Source organism: Ammodytes marinus (assembly GCF_949987685.1).
Source record: "Ammodytes marinus genome assembly, chromosome: 9".
Lineage (NCBI taxonomy): Eukaryota > Metazoa > Chordata > Actinopteri > Uranoscopiformes > Ammodytidae > Ammodytes > Ammodytes marinus.
The window spans coordinates 12,372,358-12,394,975 of NC_137213.1; the positions used below are offsets into that span (position 1 = coordinate 12,372,358).

A 22,618-nucleotide genomic window follows, 5' to 3' on the forward strand; every position below is an offset into this window, starting at 1 on the left:
ATCTCACCTCTAAACCAGATGAAAGAGATTTGACTTTGGAGATATAAACTTTTGTTCGAGATCAACTTAAAGCTGGGGTGGAGGATTTGGGGAGAAAATGGCAGTTGGGATAGAGATTCGAATTCAAATACCTAAACTGCTCCACTTGTTCTCTTTGGTCCCACCCATAATGGTCCCTCCCTGACACGCTCTACACCAACAATGTCGTGCCAAAGTGAATGGACAGCCCCAACAGCCAATAAGAACAGAGAATCGGAGCCTCGCTCTGATTGGTCAAAGTGTACAGCTCATGTTAACTTTGACCAATCAGAACTCGTATACCCCAGCTCCACTTAAGTCTGTTTGACTGATCTGAGAAATAATTTATTTGTTCAGCATAATCTTAGAAACAACTTTTCTAATCCTTGTAAGGTAGGATGACACTCTGTATTAGTGCTAGTGTATCATTAAATATACATAAAATACTGTGTTGTTATGGACATGTAGTTTGAAGAACTCAAATACTTTATTTCCTTTATCACTTAACAAGCTAAGTGTTTAATTAATTTCTAAGATAATTGGTATGAGTATTTCATCAAAGCCAAATTGTGTTTTTAGGTTTTGGGAATCTTTTCTTACCATCAACAGTTATCTTTTGTACTAAATGTGCACTGCTTTGAAGCAGCCAGCAGCAAATGTTTCACTCCTGTGTTATTGCTGTACTTAATAATTAAATTGTGCAGTGAGTGCTCAGTGTAAAAGTGAGAGAACTGGCCTTGCTCTTTGCTGAATGACTCATTAGAACACGATGATTTGATGTTGATCAAGACTGAACTGTGAACTCTGCTGTGCAATAAAAAGCCCATTTTTTTCTTGTTTGCCTTTCTCCTTAGCTCCTTCCATGCCGGCGTACGACCAGGAGACCTCTCTGAACCAAACAGACAGCACAGTCACCGTGCTGCTAAAACCTGCCCAAAGCAGAGGTGCACCCGTGAGGTAGGATATCACTAGACACTCACTCACTCACTCACTCTTTTGCTTGGCTTGTTGGTTGTCCATTGATTTCAGTAATGACGTCCACTTTTAACCTGATTGTAGAATTTGAGATAAACTAAAATATGCTTACTTGTTCACTATCCTACGGTACGAAAGTAGTTCTAGTGTGGTAGTACCACACTAGAACTACTTTCCCCTTGCAGGCACGCACACACACAGTTCACACATGCACACACAGGCCTCATCAGCATTTGTTAATTCACAGCTCAGAACTTGCTTGCTTGCTGGTTGTCCATCAACTTCAATAATGACGCCCACTTTTAACCTTATTGTAAAATTTGAGATAAACAAAAACATGCTTACATGTTCCCTAACCTACCACACTTATAAGTACTCTCTCTGTCTCACATGCATGCAAACACACACACACACACACACAGACAAACAAACCCTGACCCGCTAAAAACAACAAAACAGCATATTATAGCACCAGGAACCACCATCAGCAACTACAGAAAATTATCAAAGAGCTCGTGTTGATCAATACCCCACCGTGAGGGGATGTTGCCAGGGAACTCGGCACCTTACTGCATGTGTCTCCTTTTTCTCTCAGCCTTATTTGTTTGTGGATTTTGATCCCGTGGAAAAAGAAGCGTATCGCCTTTGAAGATGAGAACAAAAACCCGGTGCAGCCAAGGCTAGCTCCAGGATCTCTTTCCCTTTTACATCTCTTTTATGTAGCGGGGCTTCCCACCACAGGCTTCTGGGTAACTGAGGAATTCTGCCTGCTTGATGCTGCATTTATTAGTCATTTATGAGGGAAGCTGTATAGCTGTTCTGTTTTAAAGGCCAAGTTGTTGGGCAAAAGTCATGCTTTTTTGTTTACCCAAGGCCTCTGCGGGCTTCTGGCAGGACTACTTTTTGCTTGATCTTTTGTCGTCTTGTTAGTATGTTGGTGAGCTATACCACTGTTCAGTTAATCCATCATTAACAGGTGTAAAGCTCTCACTGGAACGTTTACTTCTTTGGTGCATTTGTCTCGATAACAGAAGTCCTTTCATCACATCTAGTTTTATTTATTGTACCTCAGGTATTTTTATGGGGTGTGTGCAAGTTTCTAATTGATAAATTGCAACATTTTGTAAGAAGTGCTACCAACATCACTGACACATTCAAATTAGATCAAGTTTTTTTTAATTAAAGGAATAAGGTAAGGGATAAAGGTACTTCATTTGGTTAATGGTAAAACGTTTTTGCTATTGTGATGTGTAGGAGTACACAGTCTACACATTGAACAAATATTCCAAAATATAAGAACATTTGTATCAATAGGCTTCTTTACTTTCTTGATGAGGGTTGGATGACAAGATTGATGTGACAATCTAGCTAGCCCAGTCCTGGCGACATGTTTAAGATCTCTCAAGGTGCTTCTGGCATGGCCGTGGTTCCCAATCTCACATGATCGGCATTGAGAATCCAGTGAAGTATCATGTCCATAAAAGCTAAAGCCAACAGAACTGTGATATTTTGTTTTTGGTACAATGTATCTCCATGGTTAAAGGTAATTGGAACCTGTCTAATCAAATAATGATAATATGAATCTATATATCCTACCAAGGCCACCGTCGGTAAATAGCATTGCATAGGAATTGGTCATTCTGTAAATTAGAAAAAGGCCAACCATTTCTATTTTGTGAGTTCCTATTTACAGCCAGTTTGTGTCGTTTGTGCTCTCAGCCACCAGGACCCTGACACAGGGAGACACACAGAGAGAGAGAGAGAGAGAGAGAGAGAGGGTTAACTTCTTCATATGAGGAGTCCTGTGCTCGCTTGTAAAACTCAATTTTCCACTATCAACTCATCTGACTCCTTTAAAGATTACAGCCCTGGAGATCTTTAGTCAGGCTTGTCGGCTCATGTTTACCGTATGTGCAGCTGCCCAGATTAATGCCCCGGCGCCAAACGGAGAGGCCAGCGCAAGTAAGACAGAGTGATCGCCTTTTTAATCTTCCCTGCAGGTACAATTCAGAAGGCCTTACTCACGCTGCCATTCTTTTCAGCGGGGCTAATTACAAAACCCCTAATTCTAATTAACAGTGTCGTGAATCGGAGCCTCCATTATTAATTAGCATGTGGTCCTCGTCTGTTGTTTACCGTAGAGGAAGGCATGCTCACCTCTGGACCAGATGAAAGAGATTAGACTTTTGAGATGTAAACTTTAGTTTGAAATCGACTTAAGTCTGTTCGACATAACCACAGTCATTTCTGCAGCATGGTCTCGAAAATATTGTTATCTTATCCGTGTGAGACGCAAACCCAAATAAAGAGAAAATACTGTTTTGATAACAAACATGTAGTTTTAAGACTTTAAATACCTTATCGCCCTTATCACGGAACCAGCTATAGGTGTTTTTGGTATCCGCCTAATATGGAAATACACTCAGTGTCAGTGCTTGTTTATTATTAAATAAAGATAAAATAATGTTTTTCATAGACAACTTTCAACTTTAAGAATAATATATGTTTAACGAGATCCATTTAAAAAAAAAACATCACTATTCATCAGTGGAGTTCAGCAAATGACACAACCGAGCCTCTCCACAGTCTTAACTGTAGGGATTTGCACAGGACACATTTCTTTCCCCACCACCATTCCATTGAAATCTCCCAGGACATAAAGGCCAGCATTCTGCCTTCATGTGCGCGCCCCGACGTCTCGGGGAAAAATATGAATTGCAAAAGAAAGGAGGTGGTGGAGGGCAGCAAACAAGAGAGATTACGATGCAGCAGGCCCTAGAAAAGGAGATAGAGGCAAGGCTTTTGAAGGTGTTTTCTACCTCCACCTCAAGTGACACGCGATGCCTTTGAACATTTAAGGTGACTACAAAGTAGCTGCCAGTCGGAGGAGCCGAGGGTTAGGCTTGCCTGTTGGGATATGCTGTCTGGCCAGTAATGGTAATTTAGTCATCCCGAGTTTTCCCCCAACACTAAAAATACAACCATCTATTGCGATGCTTGACTACGTGACATCCTTAGATGATGCACATATAAAGATCTGTTTCCCAAATGTTCCGTGACCTTAAGTACTGGATAGAGTCCCCGAAGTCCAAAAAAGTTGGAAACGTAGTCGGGGTGTATTGGAGAGTAAGCATTTGTCAACTGAAGGCTTTACAGTCCACACCACAGTTTAGATTTAATTTGGTGCTACCGCTCATGTTGCAAAGGGGGTAGTCATTACTTTTCCTTCGAGTGGTGGGTGGCTCATTTTGAAATGGAACACTTTATAAAATCAGTTTTTAAAGCCCCGTATGAAATAGGGGGATTTGACAAGGGAGAACACTGATCCTCGGCACCACAGAGCCGATCAGCACCAAAGCTTGATTCGATAACGCAATCTCGCGCACTGATTGAGTTTGGGTGGTAATAGAGCTCCAGACAGTTGAGTTTCTAACAGCAGATGTTTTCGCTGTAATACAGGAAAGGGGGAAGCGACAGTGGAAGATCAAACGATAGAGCCGGCGTCTCGTAAAAAAAAAAAAACAAGACGGTGACAGATGACAAATGTCCGTTTCACTTAAGCGTGGTGCAATCATGCTGAAGTCAAATCATGTTTTAGTGGATGGATCTGGGCAGACGTCAGGGCTGAGGGAGGCAGTCGGTATTTTTCATATTTTATGTAATTGCTAATCGGTGTAGCAATTCCAACTTGGATTTGGCTTCTAATCTCTAAGGGTGGGGGGGGGGGGGACAATGACATGTGTAGCCGGGAACATTTTTTACCAGAGGGGGACACTGTTTCTTTAAGAGGATTAGTCAAATGTCTATCAGTCGTGTCGCATTTTTAACTAAACGTTTGAAATGGCCCCCTTCGTCAGGCCCGCAATACGCCTCCTCACTCTCCGTGGCATCAAAATAAATGTTTACATGCTCCGGCAGAAATAAATGATTTGCAATGCTTGCCTTATCATTCATACCACTAAATCAGGCCTTCTCTCTTATCCTGCCGTATAGCCTCTGCCTTGAGCAAGCTTACACACACACACACACACACACACACACACACACACACACACACACACACACACACACACACACACACACACACACACACACACACACACACACACACACACACACACACACACACACACACACACACACACACACACACACACACACACACACACACACACACACACACACACACACACACACACACACACACACACACACACACACACACACACACACACACACACACACACACACACACACACACACACACACACACACACACACACACACACACACACACACACACACACACACACACACACACACACACACACACACACACACACACATAAACAGAAAGATATAAAACACAGCAGGTTCCGGCCTTGTAATGTAGCATATTGAGGAAACTGGAGTTCCTGTGTAGTTTCTCCCCTGTAGCAACAGATTATCCGTGCTCAACCATGGCCTTAACATCAAGTAAAGTGATTTTCTACAGTCCTAAAATAAAGCAGTAACTTTCTTTTGATTACGGCAAATGCTAATAGCTGTGCCTAAACGTGACACAAATCAATGATTTTTTTTTACGATTTAATGGCAACTGTAATCTACGGCTTCTTCTAATTTGTTTGCTTTATCGCTTTTTTCGGACACCAGGGAAATATAAAGAGCAAGGAGGAGACAGGCGCATTGGGGAGGGAAAGGATGCTGGGTCAGGAGAAGTGGGTTACTTACAACCGCTCTTAAATCAGACATATAGGCACACGGAGAGTGGAGCGATTAGCATTAGAGAGAGATAGGGACAGTGATTGAAATGCTCCCCCCGCACTCCCCCCCCCTTCACCTCCTCTGCGTTCAAACAGCCTGGAGTTCTGCCCTCTCTCTCTATCAGTCCACATGAAAAATAAATCTGAGTTTCAGGTCACAATCCAGTCGATTCCGAGTCAATCCGCCATAATTGGTTGGCGTCACACGGCGGCAGAGCTGGAATCTATCGGGCAGCAGGGCTGGAGGAGGCCTAATTGGTGTCAGCTCAGGTTGCACCGCTGCTGCTGCAAGAATACAGGTCTGCCCGTCTACCCGGCCGGCCCCTCTGGCACACACACACACACCACTTTAAACAGCTTTAAAACCATTCTTCTCTCGTACACCAGCTTCTCTCTCTCTTCGTTCCTCGTTTTCTCCTAGTCTCTCCATCTTCCCTCCATCTTCTCCACTTTCGGAATCAAGTACAATGAAGTGTCTTTTGCAGAGGCATGAGGTGTGCACTATAGCAGGTTCAATCTATTTGCTGTACGTTTATTAGTGTGTGTTTAGTCAGCTGTTTCCAGAATAAATAACTTACCTTTAGCTGAAATGGTTCAATACCTGCCTTACAACCTTATGGACTGGCTCAAGAACATTGCTAACACAGAAAACTAAAGTGGTAAAAAGTGCATTTACTGAAATACCCTACTCAACCAGTTGTAAAGGTATTTGTATTTTGATTACATCCATTGTATGTTACACTACGGCTCAATTACATTTCAGTTGGATATATTGTACTTTTGCTTCACTAAAGTTGTTTAACAGTTCAAGGTAGTTTTGAGACCAAGATTTTATATGCAAATATTATGAACAGCATGTGCCTTTTGACTATTTAAATACATGTTGTAGCTAATGCTTTAGCTTTCACTTAAGTAAAATGTTGGACTTTTTTTTATAGAGTATTTTACACTTTGGCGTTACTACTTTATACGAGTAATTTTTAAGTAACTTACAGTTCTCTGGAGTGCCTCAGATCCATCTAACCCTAACCCAAAAAGGGTTTTATTGTTCTCTCTATCATAAGGCATTGTTTGTTGTTTTTCTTTGCTCGTTCATGTCACATTAAATCAGCGATGTGACTAAATGACCGGGATCTGTCAAAGTGACTCAACATGTAAATTGTGAACTCAGCATGAGGTGACAAGGTGTCGGCAGCTCAAAGGCACATGAACATGACAGCAGTAATTAGAGAAAAAAAAAGGAATCACTGAATTTCTAAATTGCCGACATAAAAAACTCTTGTGACAGTTTGACATTTCATAAAAAGTTGAGGTGAAAGTAGTATATTTTTCAAATGCCAAGGAATAGCACTTCTACTTTATAAAATGTATTGGCATAGAGCATTGAGAGCTAGTTGACACTGAAAAAGGCTGTAAGTGAAAAACGGTTAGCTAGGTATTATTGTCGCTATAACTTACAAAGGTAAACAGAACATTTGTACTAGATTGCAAATTTATTGGGAGATAGTTTTTAGTTTTCTGCTGCGGTGAATGTTCTAGGGAAGGGAGGCAGTTGTTTCGGATTTCCACATTACTAGAATTCTCATCCTTGGAGCCTCATAGCCTTTGGCACATGGTATTTTGCCCGAGGAAAAGGAAGTCCTATTCACACTGGCTCTATCATTAAATCATGGCACAGCCACATCATCATATCATAAGGAGCCACCCGGGGGGAGCCAGCTTTTGTTTTCATTTCACTATCTGCCGATGTGATTTGGAATATAAAATACCATTAAGGGCACACTCTGAGAAAGTGTACATACAGCAAAGCAAATACAAAGTTATTGAGGCTATCATTTGTACAAGGCATAGCTGCTTTCCAAAATAAAAGTATTATTTTCACGGGAAAATCCTTCTTAAGATATCTCTAAAAAAAGCATTTCTTTAAACTGATGGATGACTGTAATATGATTGGACGCTAGAATACTTATTTTTTTAAATATCTGCTGTCAATCATAGCCAGTTTCAGAGCTCCAGTGTCTTTGGCTGAAGCCTCCACACAGCCGCCTCATCACTCATTTCTCTGGCACTCTGCAGCTACTTAAGGGGCTCTCATGCACCATCTCCACCTGCCCTTTGACCCTCTGCTCTCAATAGCAGGGACAGTAATTAAAGGACCGTTTGTCTCACAGACTCTCGGTAGAATTAGATGTTTGGACACCTTCCCAACCCAGCCACTAAAAGAGGAGGGCTCTGAGGAATTGGGACACACCCACCCAGAGCAAAAAGTGGATTTTTCTAATGACACGGCGAGCGCCTCATGATAAACTGTAGGGTTAAAGAGCACATGCTGTACACACAAGAGGACACTTAATCATCCGCTACCAACCGCCGGGAACAATTGATCATCTCCCAGGCTGTTTGTACTGCCACTGTACAGCTTAACAGTACAGACACTACAGTGCAGACATTTTTTTTTCTACTTGTTTCCAGGTCTTCCAAACTAAACACCCATCGAACCAGGTCTTACCCAGTGTCAATGGTATAAGGTATGGTAGAAGTCAGTCAATGATTAGATCGATATGAATCCTTAATGATGATTGAAATGGTTGTTTGCGAGACATTTATTTTGGCAAACTATGCTAAGAAATAAAACTCATGGAGGGAGTATTGTACATGACTTTTAGTCGTTATAGTGGTTAGGGCACCCCTCTCATGAGGCTCAGTCCTCGTCACAGCGGACTCGGGTTCGAATCCTGCCCGGGTCGTTCTCTTCATGTCATTCCCCTTTCTACCCCATGTAATCTCTATCTCTCAGAACTGTCTAATAAAAGCAGAAAAGCCTCAAAATAATTTTTTTTTCATAAAGAGTGTAGAATTTTCTGGAAGGCAAACAAACAAACCTTTTTATAGCCCATTTATATTTGGATGAGGAAAAATGCAGGATTTTAGACATAGGGCCTTATTCCCAAGTTAGCCTTGGTGTTCTTTATCAGTGGAGACAGTTTTCAACACATTTAATTCAGTCCTTCTAGTTGCAGAGTGCGCTCTTGCTAAGCTAGCGCACGGCATCGGGGGGATACCTAGCCTGCTACTAAAACAGTCTTACCCATTCCACAGTACACCCGAGGCCAATCAATTATAACGCCAGACTATCGATGTAAATGTCTGTGTTGATAGAATAATTTTAGAAATAAAACCAACCTTGCATATTGCATTTTGAGGGACTTCATTCCTTGTAGGCTGCGGCAGCGGCGGACTAATACCTAGGTTACAGGCTCTATAATAGTTTGTTTACCTGCTGCTGTCTTACAGACGCAGAGTACAGTGCACAAAGGAGTTGTATTAGCCTATGCAATAAACAAGATATGGCCACGTTTGGAGGACTTAGCAATGCGTCTGCTTTTGAAGACGATTATGAGGAATTTGTTGTATCCAACGAACCGTACCTGTACGAGCCGGAATACACTGATGAAGAATTGAGAGGGATGCTCAAAGGGCAGAGAAAGAGCGTCTGTAGAGACAGCCCCCGCTGGAGCTGCAGCAGAGAACCGGGACAGAATGACGGTAGACTGGTGGCAGTGCAGTTTCAGTTTCTGTCCCACGCTGCTCTGTTTACTTTCTGCTGTAGTGATTCGGTTACACAGCAAAGTAAAAGTCCGCTGCTGCTAAGAAAGTAGTCCGTCAAAATGCGATAATTCATGCGATGCGAGGCTGGTTTTATTTCTAAAATTATTCTATCAACACAGACATTTACATCGATAGTCTGGCGTTATAATTGATTGGCCTCGGGTGTACTGTGGAGTGGGTAAGACTGTTTTAGTAGCAGGCTAGGTATCCCCCCGATGCCGTGCGCTAGCTTAGCACGAGCGCACTCTGCAACTAGAAGGACTGAATTAAATGTGTTGAAAACTGTCTCCACTGATAAAGAACACCAAGGCTAACTTGGGAATAAGGCCCTATGTCTAAAATCCTGAACTACCCCTTTAATAACAGGTGTAACTGCATGCTGATTGCATTGTGATCAGAATGAGATTGGATTGGCCAGACCACATATGGTGATTGTCTGTCTTTCTGGCATTTTTAGCAGATCTCAATCTGGGCAGAAAACCCAGCCATAGCCACATGTAGCAGCATTGACCAAGTCTTCCCTTGTAAAACAATGGATTTGATTTAAATTGCATATTGAGATCTGATCCCAATGCGAGCAGAATCAAGATAATGAGAAGGCTTATCAAGGCTTGGATACATGGATGGATGTCATTGTCCAGAATTTTTTTCCAGATACAGATCATGAGTGCCGGTGTGAATTTGCCGTTAGTGTTTTGTGTATCCTTGAGATCTTACAAATATGTTAAATCTTACAAAGATGAATGTCCTCTTTTCATTGGCAACATCAGCAAAGCCAATTTTGGTTTTTACATTTTCAATTTTGCAATGCATGTTTGCCAGCTTGCAGTTTTCTTCTTCAATGCCTTCTTGTCACAGACTGTCAATCAGTGAAATATTGCTGTACATTGTGATGGGTGTGTCCTCTTGCATGGACATGATTCACACAAAATGAGGACCAACTGCTCTATAGCTATACTAACAATAATAACTTTAATACAACAATGTGCCAATTATGTATTGCTATCTTTATTTATTCCGCCCATTCAAAACCACACATTGAGAGCATGTCACATCATTGCACTTATTCATTCATACACTCTATTTTCATACATTCACTCACTGGGCAAGTGTAGCTTTTTGCTCCATCTTCTGTAATAATAACTTGTTTGCATCATGAGTCTTTTGGAAATGGAACGCTGGTCCCCCCCCCAATCATGGCTGGTTATTCTCCGTGGCAGCTGTAAACAGACTCTTTGTCACTCTGGGCGACTCAATAGATTTAACAGGTGGATGCGAGATGCATACTAACGTGAGCCGTCTATAAGACAGTCAGTCTCCCCCCTCAAGCTAAGTGGGCCCCGGCTCGGAGACAATGTCATCTCTGTCAGAGGCACACAGAAGGGCTGCAGTTTTTTGATCCAGCTTAAACACAAGGCTCGGACGGAGAGGAAATGGAAAGAGCCGTTAACCTTTTCACTTGTTGAATAATGAAAAATGCAAATAAATGTCAGGCCCTGTCCCGTGTCACTGCTCATTTATCTTGCTTTGTGTTTTTTTGAGTCTTTCCTGTTCCACTCAGATAAACAAGTGAATATGTTATGGAGTTCTGATTGACGAATGTTTATGACCACAGTTGTTGTTCACTGTTTTTACTACTTTATGCATTTCTTAGTTTATTTCTTTTCATTCAGTCATTTGACAAACTTGACCCTATATATAGCTCTGCTTGAGCAAATCAAATCTGGCTGCATGCTTACAGCTCATTTTTCTAAATTGGATACACAAAAAGTTCAAAATGGAATTTTTAGGTATTTTTCAGACGGTAAAAGTCCATCTCAGATGGCAATGTTGTGTCAGAATTTGAAGCTGGTTTATTGCATAAAACCAGCATATTTCGCATGTATAGGAAGAAACATATATGTGAATGGGTGCATGACAGAGCTGTACAATCAAGTCAACTCAAAATAAACTGTTGTCCAAATAATGTGCATGGTTCCCAGAATGAACCTATGGCATACATAGAAAGTGCAGGGCACAGAGATAATGCATTCCGGAAGATGTGAGTTAATGTAATGCATTTAGGCTGAACGTTAATGTAAGATAGTGTCTATAGGAGGAGATAAGAGAGTGTGTGTTTTAGCGGGGGTCGTGGGCCTTGTTGATGAGGCTGCTGCAGACGGGAAGAAACCGATTTTTGTGGCTGGAGGTTTTGGTCCTGATGGAGCCAGCCTCCAGCCAGAGGGGAGAGTCCCACAGTTTGTGACCGGGGTTTAGGGGGTCAGTCACAATCTTTCCTTGGTGCCTCAGGGGACCTTTACCTTCACCAATCCCCTTCTCAGCACAAAAGGAACTAAATGTTTACCTACATTCTCAAGCATATATTTATAGTGTATTCTCATGTCATGCATTAACTATATCATAGTACTAGATTTTAAGCCGATTAGCGATTTAGAGAAAATATGGAATGATTGTGTGAGAAAAACTGTTTCTTTTCTATCCCACATCTAAATAATTTTTTCAAGAGACTTTGTGTACTCTTGAGATCTGGAGCTTTGAACATGCATTTTGATGCCATTCATAAAGAGTGTATTTTTACACCTTTCAATTTCTAACAAAGAAAACCGCCTGCAATGCCAAGCATTGTGCGAGTGCCCGTTCTGCGGCCAATTGGGAGTGTGTAAATGATCGTTTGTGTGTCTTGTGTTGTGTGTATTTTTTGCAGTGCGTACCAGGTGGTGGTGGAGGAGGAACGTCCACGCAGGGCACGGGGCACGGCAGAGATCCTACGCTGTTACCCTGTCCCTATCCACTTCCAGAACGCCACGCTGCTCAACTCCCAGTATTACTTCACCGCTCAGTTCCCGGCGGGAGGCATCCACTCGCCACAGCCCTTTACCGTAGGGGACAACAAGACCTACAACGGCTACTGGAACGCCCCTCTGCTGCCTCAGAAGAGCTACAGCATCTACTACCAGGCTGTCAGCACCGCCAACGGGGTGGGTGTTGTTTCCCAAAATCTTCATTAACTCATGAAATTCCAGTTTAAATTACACTGAAGCAAGGATGGTTCTCCAAATGAGTGAAGGAAAGTAACTAAGTACCTCTACTCAAATACTTCACATAAGTAAATAAGTTACTGATAGTAACTTTTCAGATTTCAATTTTACGTGCAAAACATAGAATCAAGATATTAAATGATATAGTGTTCCAGTTAAAACTGCCTAAGCGAATAAAGTAGCCTATGTAAAACTAGCAATCAAGAAACATATAAAATCGTTGTACTTTTACTTTTGTTACTGTACCATTTAAATGCAGGACCTGACTTTTGATGGAGAAGCATTACATCGTGGTATTATTTGTACTTTCACATATTTAAAAGAGCTTCATGCTTCTACCACCACTGCTTATAAACATAGACGTCACAGGTCAGAAAGAGAGGCAAACAAAGTACCGCTAGATTAAATGTTGTGTGTGCCAGGCTGACATATTATTGTTTTGACAGCATGTCATGTGGTTTGCTGCAAATAATAATACATGTACAGTGCACTGTCAACTCACCAACGCAACAATTAGATATGTATAGTCGAGAGAACTTCAAATTGATCTGCTTACTATAGTGACACAAGCACTCGGGAGGGGGGGGGGGGGAAGAAGTACAAAAAAATCTTACTGTAACATACACAACACACTGCTTCGTCAAACCACGTCTCTCTCTATGCATATCCACTTTAAAGTGTTCACGAAAAACAAAGGCTAAATATTATGGTGGGTTTAATGAGACTGAAAGGCCCACTGACAGCTTGATTGACTGGGTGACTGAAGTGGCTGAGAACAGAAGTCCCCAGACCCTGCACAGTAAGCGCTTGCACACAGAGGCACAATTGCATTTGGCCCTCCTATAGACGTGTCAGAACTCTGGTGGCGTGTTACCGACGGCGACGGCACTTTCTGCACCCTTAATAGGCTGCTGCAGAGTCAAGCGCGGAATGCAGGGCGCCACGCGGTGACACCCTCTCTCCCTCCATTACCGCTGCCCCTGTTCTCCTGCCTCTGCCAATGGAAGTTTATGCCAAATGCCAGACAGGCCTCTGATCAATGGCATTTAGAAGAGGCGCTCGCCCCCCAGCCACAGTTAAGTGTGGGAGGCAGGCGACAACAATGGGGTTTACCGATCGTACAGGTCGCAGCCTTTGTCATCGAGTGGCACTTGAAAGGGGGAGCCTCCACGGTGCCACTTCAAGAGGCCGGCTGATTGTGGTCCTGAATGAGAATCACCATAAACAGCCTCCTTGAGAAACACCGGCACGTCTTCTTAAAAAGGAGAGCAATGGAAAATAGCACGTGCGGCTAGGGCTGGAATCCAATTAGCGAGTTTGCTCTTGAGAGTAAAGCTTCGGCGGTCTGCAAAACTTTCCAGGGCCAATCGGTGAGTGGGCGAATGAATTGGCTGATAAGGCTCTCTACCTTGAAGAAGCAAAAAAAAATGAAATGAGTCCCTCGTTGACACAGCACAAAGCTCCCCCTCTATGATGGAGACATTTCTGACATTTTTACTTTTCTTTTTTTTGTATATTCAATGTTTTGATTTCACAATGGGGGAAAAATGCACTCGCTTCTCATTAAGCCGTCACTGTCAATGAATGGCGCTGCAAGCTTTTAATTAATGTGTAGTGATGTTGGAGTGGGTTGTTTGGGCCCTCTTCAACAGAATTAGCACATAGAGAAGGTGAGTGCCATCCATATCTAAAAATCTTTATGAGCCTTCTATTCAAATGAAAATCTAATACAACTTGCCATGCTGCTTTTAACAAAAGAACCGTCTGTCAGCTTTGAGAGCGGCGGTAATGTGAGTCCACACGCGCGTCCAAAACACAAATGTTTTTTTTTTCTCCTCCTCTCTCACGGCTTCTAAATGCTGTCGCTCCCATGTGTTTCTCATTGCTCATTGGACAGCTTGGCACGGTCAAACACAGGGACACATGCACTCGTGTCTTTTGTGTTGTATTAGTCATTGCCCGTGTTCCTTTTACCCTGTTCACCAGACCATTGTTGACAACAAACTTCCCTGCCAACCGCGAGATTCATATTATTTTGTACTGTTGAAGGCTGTTGTAAGAGCTGAAACTCCATTACATATTCAGAAAAAAATGGCTCCCCGACATGTCATTTTGGAGCCCTCCCCCGCCCCCATGCTGGGCTGGTGTCGCCTGTCACACAGCACTGGTTCTCTCCACAGTGGCTGACCACCTTGAGCCACAGGCTGCCGACAGATCGCTGTTGGCTGACAAATCAGCAGCTCAGCATCGCTAATCTGTGCTGTAGGCCCCTCTCGCCTTACTGCGTTTTGTGTCACAGTCATTGAGCTCAACAGATGATAGGGGGGACAGAGTGGAACTCGCCCAGCGTCTTAGAATAGGTGTTGTTGCTACCGTAAAGTGTGTGTCGGTCTTGTGTCTGTCAAATCTGGGATCCTCTTGGATTTTTTCCTTTCCCTTCCATTTTGAGTGTTGTACATTTCATTGTTTTTAAAGCACATATGTAGGCCATGTGTAAGACAAGTTTAATTGGGAGTGTAAATGTACAGGCCTATATGTGTATAATTGATAGGTATGTTTTAATATATTTTTCCAGGGCTATAGACTTTCTGTTTTTCTAAATTGATGTAGATTCTGCTATTTGTTCAGTTGTTAAACTGTGAGCATGAATTCAATAAGCTCAAACTTATCTCTTTAATTTGTGTTTTTGTACAGGAGACCAAAATCGACTGTGTTCGAGTAGCCACCAAAGGTAGGAAACAGTTTAGATTGTGAATTAGAATGTTTGCTGTGTAGTTCCTAACATCACTTGCATGTGGTTCTAAAGAACTAACTATATTAATGTTTCATTTGAAAATCCCTGAAATCGATATAAACTGACAATCTCATCTTGACACCGTCACTCTCCATTTAGTTTACCTTTAATGTGTTGGCCTTTGGACGTGTCTTAAAAGATAAAAGTGTGTGATATGGTCTTCACATGTCCTCAGTCGATACATTGACATGAGGGGGAGGCAGCCCTCGTGTGCCCAGTGAGGTCTGTAGGTACTTAGCTGTGCTGCCTGGACGTTCCTGCACCACACATTAAAGGTGATGAAGTCTAAGTACCATTGATCCGGGAGCAGAATTGATAAGGCCGAAGGGAGCCCTAGTCACACTCTGTTCTGGGCCGAGAGAGGCCCTGTCAAATGCGATCTTGTATATCGTAGATGCAGCTCTGCTATGGATTTATTGTGGAGATCCAGATATCTCCATCTAAATGGCTCAATAGGCTGAAGTTAAAACGGCACGTACGAGAAGTAGAAGGATCGTTTGAAATTTAACAGCTGGATGGATACATTTTTAAAGGTCACCTATTATGCATAATGCACTTTTTCATGGTATTTCGACTTCAATATGGGTCCAGAGACTCCCAAAATATTAGAAAAAACGGCCTCACTCCCCCTCATTACCAACCTAACTTAGCACCACCATATACACCTGAAATTAACCGCCAGTCCATCATATTTAGCTGGCGGGCAGTACCTGTGCCACCATGTGGCTCTGGCCAATCAGAGCAGACTGGGCTTTTTAGAAGATATTACTTTTTTTGGACACCACACCATGAAAACCCAAATGAATGAAAATGAGCATGATATGTGATCTTTTAAATAAGTAAGGTCAGGCTCACTAAGAAAGGAACTTGTGTGTGACAACAAATTCTGAAACTGTTATAGGTTTCGATCTGTGCCTAAATGTTGCATGATGTTGCGGAATGTTGGTTTGGTTGTTCAGTGTGGCCTCTCTCTTTCTCTCTCTCTGTCTCTCTCTCTCTGTCTCTCTCTCTCTGTCTCTCTCTCTCGACTGCATGCAAACCTGGATCCACTGACTCTACTCAGCCGCCATACTCGTGACTCAGCTCACAACCCCGTACCTCCGCATCGCCCCAGCGGCCGGTGACAACCAACTAACAGGTCAGACCAGTAGATTTCTTCACACTATCTGAACACAACTTGGCTTTTACCAACGACACATTCAAAATGGTGGCCGTACTGACGATTTTTCCCCCCACGGCAGGAAAACAAACAAGTCGAAATGATTGCGCGTGTGTGTGGTTTTTGCTCATTGTCGTGCTGTTTGCTTAGAATCAGTGTGATTAAATCAATCCCCCTTCCCCCCAAAGGCATTGTCTTCTCCTTCATCTTCTCAGTATTACTGGACATGAAAGACCTGTTTGAGGTGCGACGCATTTGATGTGCCAGTGTTGGAGATATTTTGGCAGGAGTTAATCCCCTTTCATGAATATTTCTCATTATTTCTAGGAGATTAAGTGTTGGTTCTTCTGCAGTTGTGACAACTGTAAACACACAAAAAAAAAGATGCTGAGGTCCCCGAAGTTTTAAGAGTCTAGCATTTAAAGTTCTGATTTAATTTATATCTACATTTCTCTCAGGCTAGAATGGAAAAAATATAATAAGAGTTTTGGCAGGGAACATACAGCCGTCACAGCTCATATGGGGATTTGTCACTGACAGCATTTTCTGTAAGATTAGCCAGTAACAGCATATTGAGATGGAATCAGCTCCATCAGTTTGTACGTGAGTGTTAATATGTCAACCGTCTTGGAGTTTCTCCACAGCCCCTGCTTTAAGAAAACGTACATCTCAATAAAGGCCAGGCTGTTGAAAGAACAATATGTCACACCCGGCCCCGGATAAATATTTACCTTTTTGATAGGGAGAGAAAATGGCATCGCTGAGGAGCGGAAGGAAGCCCCCCGCTCTAACAGATTTGTGTGACATAACAATTTATCATTGTAAATTTACCCCTGGTGACAAGGAATAATGGCCCTGCTCAGGTGGACAGTTGTCATTTCAGCGGCGAGTGCTTCTTATCACTGCTCAGGCTTTTAAAACAAGACAGGTTTTCCTTTTCTTTCCCCCTTTCTCTCTTTATGTCTCTCGTCGTTTGGCTATCTCCTCCACCGAGCTGATATTTAATGTTTTGGTTATTTCAGGCTTTTTATCTTCTCTGGGTATTATCTCCCCCGCCTTGCATCCTACATTTTTCTCCAGCCCGGCAACCATTTGCCCCAAACATGATTAACCAAGGGTAAAGACGGTGCACACTTATCTCTCCCAGTGCAGCTTGATCCGCTGAGTGCTGATGTCCACTAAGAAGGCAGCTAAAGGTGGAGTACTCACCACAATAGGAAGTTGCTTACTTTCAAAACAAACATTACTATGGGCAAAATAATGTGTATTGATATTTTTTCTGGTGCACAGAATGCGAAATCAATGCGTTGATTCATCAACATCAGTGTTCCACACACAGTCAAATAAATCTCAGGAAATATTGGATGTATGGATATGCACTCTACTGTTACGACAATAGGAATAGGTTTTTAACACTTTCTTTGTTTTGATCTTTATGCATTGTGATGTTTTTTTCTCAGGAGCAGCCACTCACAAACCTGACGCGGTGGAGCCTGAGAAACAGACGGACCACACAGTGAAGATAGCCGGGGTCATCGCCGGCATCCTCCTCTTCGTCATAATTTTCTTGGGAGTGGTTCTCCTCATGAAGAAAAGGTAAGCTTTTTTTTCTTACTGGTCATATACCATTTCACATTTGTGGAAGAGGTTTAACTTACTTTCCGAGTGCTCACAAATAAGTAGTCTCTCTTTTTTTATCATTTTGTATATTTCTCCCTCAAACGGTCGCATTGTCAGCGCGGTCGTAAATAATTAATTTGATTATGTTGAAACGCCCCATTAAGGCTGTTTACAGCCATGAGATACAGGGTGCCATGAAAAATTAATCCCTTTCCACGGCACCCTCAAACAAATGTGCAGCGCCTCGCTGACATTGGAATGGGAATAGGAAAGAAATGTTTTTTAAGACCTCTGTGGTATGGAGAGAGAGACAAAGCAGGGGAAGAGATAAGAAAGAAAATATGATGAAAGGCTCAGAGCCTCAGAGGCTGCCCGCATAGCTAAAGGCTAAGTTTACATTAGCCCTGGAATCCATGCTGGAGACAAGGTCCTCTGTACATATCCACACAATCAGGGCAGCTCAAGCTCAGCAAACACCTACTCCCTTTTCTCCACAGCAAGGACGTGTCCATTGCTGCAAAGATTTTCTTTGGTTGGATAAAGAAGGTTTCCTTTTAATATCTTGACAGTGAAGTGCTATTTATGAGTAAAACATAGTTTCTATTAGCTTTTACATTCTCCAATATTGTTAGCTAGCTTGAATTAAGAGTAGAGGTCAGTGCGGTAGATGGAGTCAACAACGCTGAATGGGAAGGCATCACAATGATCCATGTATGTGTTTGACAGTACTATGAGATTCCCTATTCGTAGAACGTGGCCCTGTGTATGTAGCACAGCAATCAGTGGGTGTGAAAAAATCAGCACACGGTAATGCAATTGTTTCCAATTAGGTTTAATCAAACCAGAGATGGAGATGACTTCATTGGTTGAATTTTGTGTAATTCGCTGATACCACCAGGGAATTGGAGTTGTGTTTAGACATTCTAACCACTCATTAGGTTTCCACCTCGGGGGTCAGATATGGTAATGTCTTATAGGTGTATGAAATGATGTGTTCATAAAAAGAGGTGGCGTTAGTGACACAACAGGGTTACCTCTCATTTGCCATGGCAGTAGACCAGCTCAATATTAATTTAATTAGGGAGTGTCTACTGTATTTGCACTCTAGGCCCCCTCCGCCCCCTTTCAAAAAGCATGTGACACGACCCCTAGCGATCACCTGTGCCCTCATGATCACACTAGTTTACCTCCACGTATACCACCATATCTGATTTTGTTCATTTCGACTATTTTTTCCAAAAACATTAATATATTTTTACTTTTTTCTTTCCTTTTCATTCCATTTCCCCTCCCCCCTCCTCCACTGCTTAAATCCTACCACCACCCTCAATCGGGCAGAAGAACCTATCACTCCTACACTTACTACCTGTAAGTAACCACTTTGTGTAATGTTAGTGCCATGCTTCTGCTCACCCACACGCTGTTTTTCCCCCATGCATGCAAAGAGCTGTGTCACCCTCCTCCTCCTCCTACCTGCCCAGAGCTATTACAACTGTAATATCTGCTGGAGAGATGGAGGAGGCCACTCCATTGCGCTCTCAACACTGTATGTCACATTTGCACGACTTCACAATGCAACTTCACACCCCCCTCCCACACCAAATAACCCTGCCACTTAAGATGTTATTGCAGACATCATTTTATGCTCGACTTTTAAGGAGTTTGTTTATCAAATGATGAACTAAAAGGCCTTAATGATTGTACGGCTGCCAAGCTCATCTTGTAAAAGCGAAGAAAAAAAAGGGGGAAATAAATCAATGCAGGAGCTGCTGCATTTTTACTGATTGTGAATTTTTCATTTGCCTCCGATGATTTCATCTCTGTTGACTTGTCAAAGTTAGATGTTTTTTTGAAGTGTCTTATCCCAGTGAATCTATGCTTTAGTATTGCTATGTACCTCCTCCAAAAAATCTTCACATTTCAAACACTTACGCCTTACCCTTCAAATGCCCAAGAAAATGCAGTCAATAACTCTATGTATGATTGACCTTAATGGTAGCTATTCAGCTGAGAAGTTAAGCATGAGCGAACATCACCAATTTGGCTCCATACTATGCATGTGATAATTTCTTGTCTTTCTCTACCCCTCTTCCATCCTCACATCATCTCAGATCTCATGCTTTTTCTTACCTTTTTTTCCCCAGCATGTATGTTTGGGTTACTGCACGTCCATGCCATTGATTCTATGGTGATGGTGGAGTTGTGTCTTAAGTTGACAAGAAGCTTGCATCACTAATGAACGAGCCTAGCTAGCTGACGTGATCACAACATATCCTCCAATAAAACAGTAGTCGTAGCGCTGCTTGATTTTCTTCTAATATAACGGATGATTCCAAGTAACACCTCTGAATGGTAAAGAAGCTTATTCTGCAGCTTTGCCTTCTCCGCTGTGGCGCATAGTGGCTCCCTCTGTACACTCTTTGTGACGGATGCCGAACTAATCTGTGTTGAGGTGACTGTGATCACAGGACAGAATGGAGGCTGCCTCACATCAAAGAAACATCCCAGAATACACCTGGAGATAATACTACTCCGGGTGTCACTCATACCAGATCACAGCTGTCTTAAATGGAAAGCCCCCGATGACTTAGAGAAGAGTGTTGTCATCAAAGCTGAGCACACACATACAATTGACTGAGCAAAGGAAAAGGAAGGGACGAGGCTGTGAAACAATCAAAACATCAGTTTTTTTGTTCTGTTTTTCTGTTAAGTGCTGCATTCTTATAGTGTTCCTTGGACTAATGCCAGCGTGCATAAAGAGGATTTGGTAGTGTCAACAGGTCAATGTTTTTTTTTCCACAAAATGAGCAGTTCAGACAAAATTGTAGGCTATACAAAGTCCCTGCAAAAAAACAAGGGTATTTGTGGACATAACAGCACCACGTCCATGTTTTTCTTCAGTAATATGTGTCAAAAAGAATTGGAGGTTTACTGTTGAGGTTTAGTAAAGAGGGGGGGGGGGGGAAGTGGGCCGCAAATGTTGTGACTCCTCTCTTAAAGCTGACAAGATAACAACATAATATAGAGTTAGATAAGAGAGATGGATTAATCATCCACATTTGCAGATCTGCTATGGCAGTGGCAAGCTTGTAGATAGTAAAACAAGCTTGGGTTATGTGGGAATAAATAAGACCAAAGCACTCACAGATTTTTTTTCAAGTCTTTATTTTAATCATTAGGATCTCTGTAACAAGTAGCCCTGTCCTCTGCACAATTTATGTGAGAGAAAGTTTGAGTTGCAACAGCCCAACAACATGCCTATTCAAAAAAATGTTATGCTTGACAACATTCATAATGAATAAATGCAACAGGTAAAATCAAATTAGCTTGACATCAAATTAAATTGAGATTAGATTCCTGTTTTTTTTTCACCCAATCACCTGCTGTTGCCATTTATTGTCGTAGATGTATAGATCTATGACACTCTGTCAAGCAAACTGTTTTATTTCTGGAATAATGTGAACTCTCTCTACTGTTCCTTTACTGGTGGTTTCATGCAGCTCGTAAGCAAATATCCCCCATATGCTGCTTATACTCGAAGCTTTTATTGTCAAATTAATTATAGACTGCATTCTTAAGATGCTCTCCTCTGGTGCGTTTCACATTGGTGCTCATCTGGAGTTCTGACGATAGCCCTGAGATTGCATCGCCATGATTGATGAACCACCATTAACGCGCTCATACATTCATCAAAGTCTTTTAAATGCATGAGAACGTCCAGGAGTGTGCCAAAATATGCACTTTAGGTACACTGCCAGAGGTGGCTGCGGGGAGCTAGTGTGCAACACAACATCAGTCAAGCGCTCTCATTAGGGATGCGGTTACATGTGTGATCAAATATATGACTGTTCTTTAATCAGGTGGCCGCACCGTCCGCCTCTGCTGCTGGGGACAGGGGAGAGGGAGATCAATTGGCACAGGGCAAGGGGTTGTGATTGGGTTTTTCAAAATCCCGTGAGAGTTGGATTCATCCATCAAGCAGCAGGCATGTTCAATACGAGCACATACACTTACTCCTACACTTTCCCACTGATTTGTCAGGCATGTGTAGTGCCCCCTCACACCTAAGGTATAGATTGATCTGACTGTAGATTCCTCCTACATAATTAATCCATATATATTTTTTTTTACATCATGTAAGATATTGAACTTATTTCTCAATAAATATAACACGACAATCACAAGTATCCAAGCTTTCTCTTCTACACCTAGAGATAGTTTCAAATTGAACTAGAAACAAACACAATATTTTGGTTAAATTGTGAGACCAAATGGTTCTACCTGACTCTACTGTAAGACACAATTAAATAAATCCAGACACTTAACATTGGCAGTTATTGTCACGTTCATGTCCACCTTATGAATATAAACCCAATATCAACTGTTTTTAAGCTCTGTTTTGGGTATGTGGGTGTTGGAAGCTAGCTAGTTTGTGAACAAAGTAGACCATTTGGACAGAATTTTTTTTTATTTGTTTTTAATATCTAAACAGCTCCCCCTTTTTGCTGAAGGCACAAAGAGAAATATAAATCATCGTCTCCATGTTTGATGAATTTCTTTACATAATCAACTCCCCTACACTCGGTATCGATAGAGAGGCGGACTAAACGCACCATGTATAACACAATGTGCTCAGGGCCAA

At 42.2% G+C, this 22,618-nt stretch overlaps 1 protein-coding gene across 1 annotated transcript in view; it reads left to right on the top strand.

Annotated features, from left to right (window-relative positions):
- The window catches only part of LOC307255153 (receptor-type tyrosine-protein phosphatase mu), a gene marked incomplete at both ends in the record, with an annotated part of 168,280 nt that overhangs the window by 96,875 nt on the left and 48,787 nt on the right, over positions 1-22,618 (top strand). Inside the window, 5 exons of the mRNA XM_080033786.1 lie at positions 873-975; positions 12,070-12,343; positions 15,098-15,134; positions 16,261-16,335; positions 17,817-17,952. Of these exons, the coding sequence (XP_079889912.1) occupies positions 873-975; positions 12,070-12,343; positions 15,098-15,134; positions 16,261-16,335; positions 17,817-17,952 (625 nt within the window). The remainder of the gene's footprint in view (positions 1-872; positions 976-12,069; positions 12,344-15,097; positions 15,135-16,260; positions 16,336-17,816; positions 17,953-22,618) is intronic.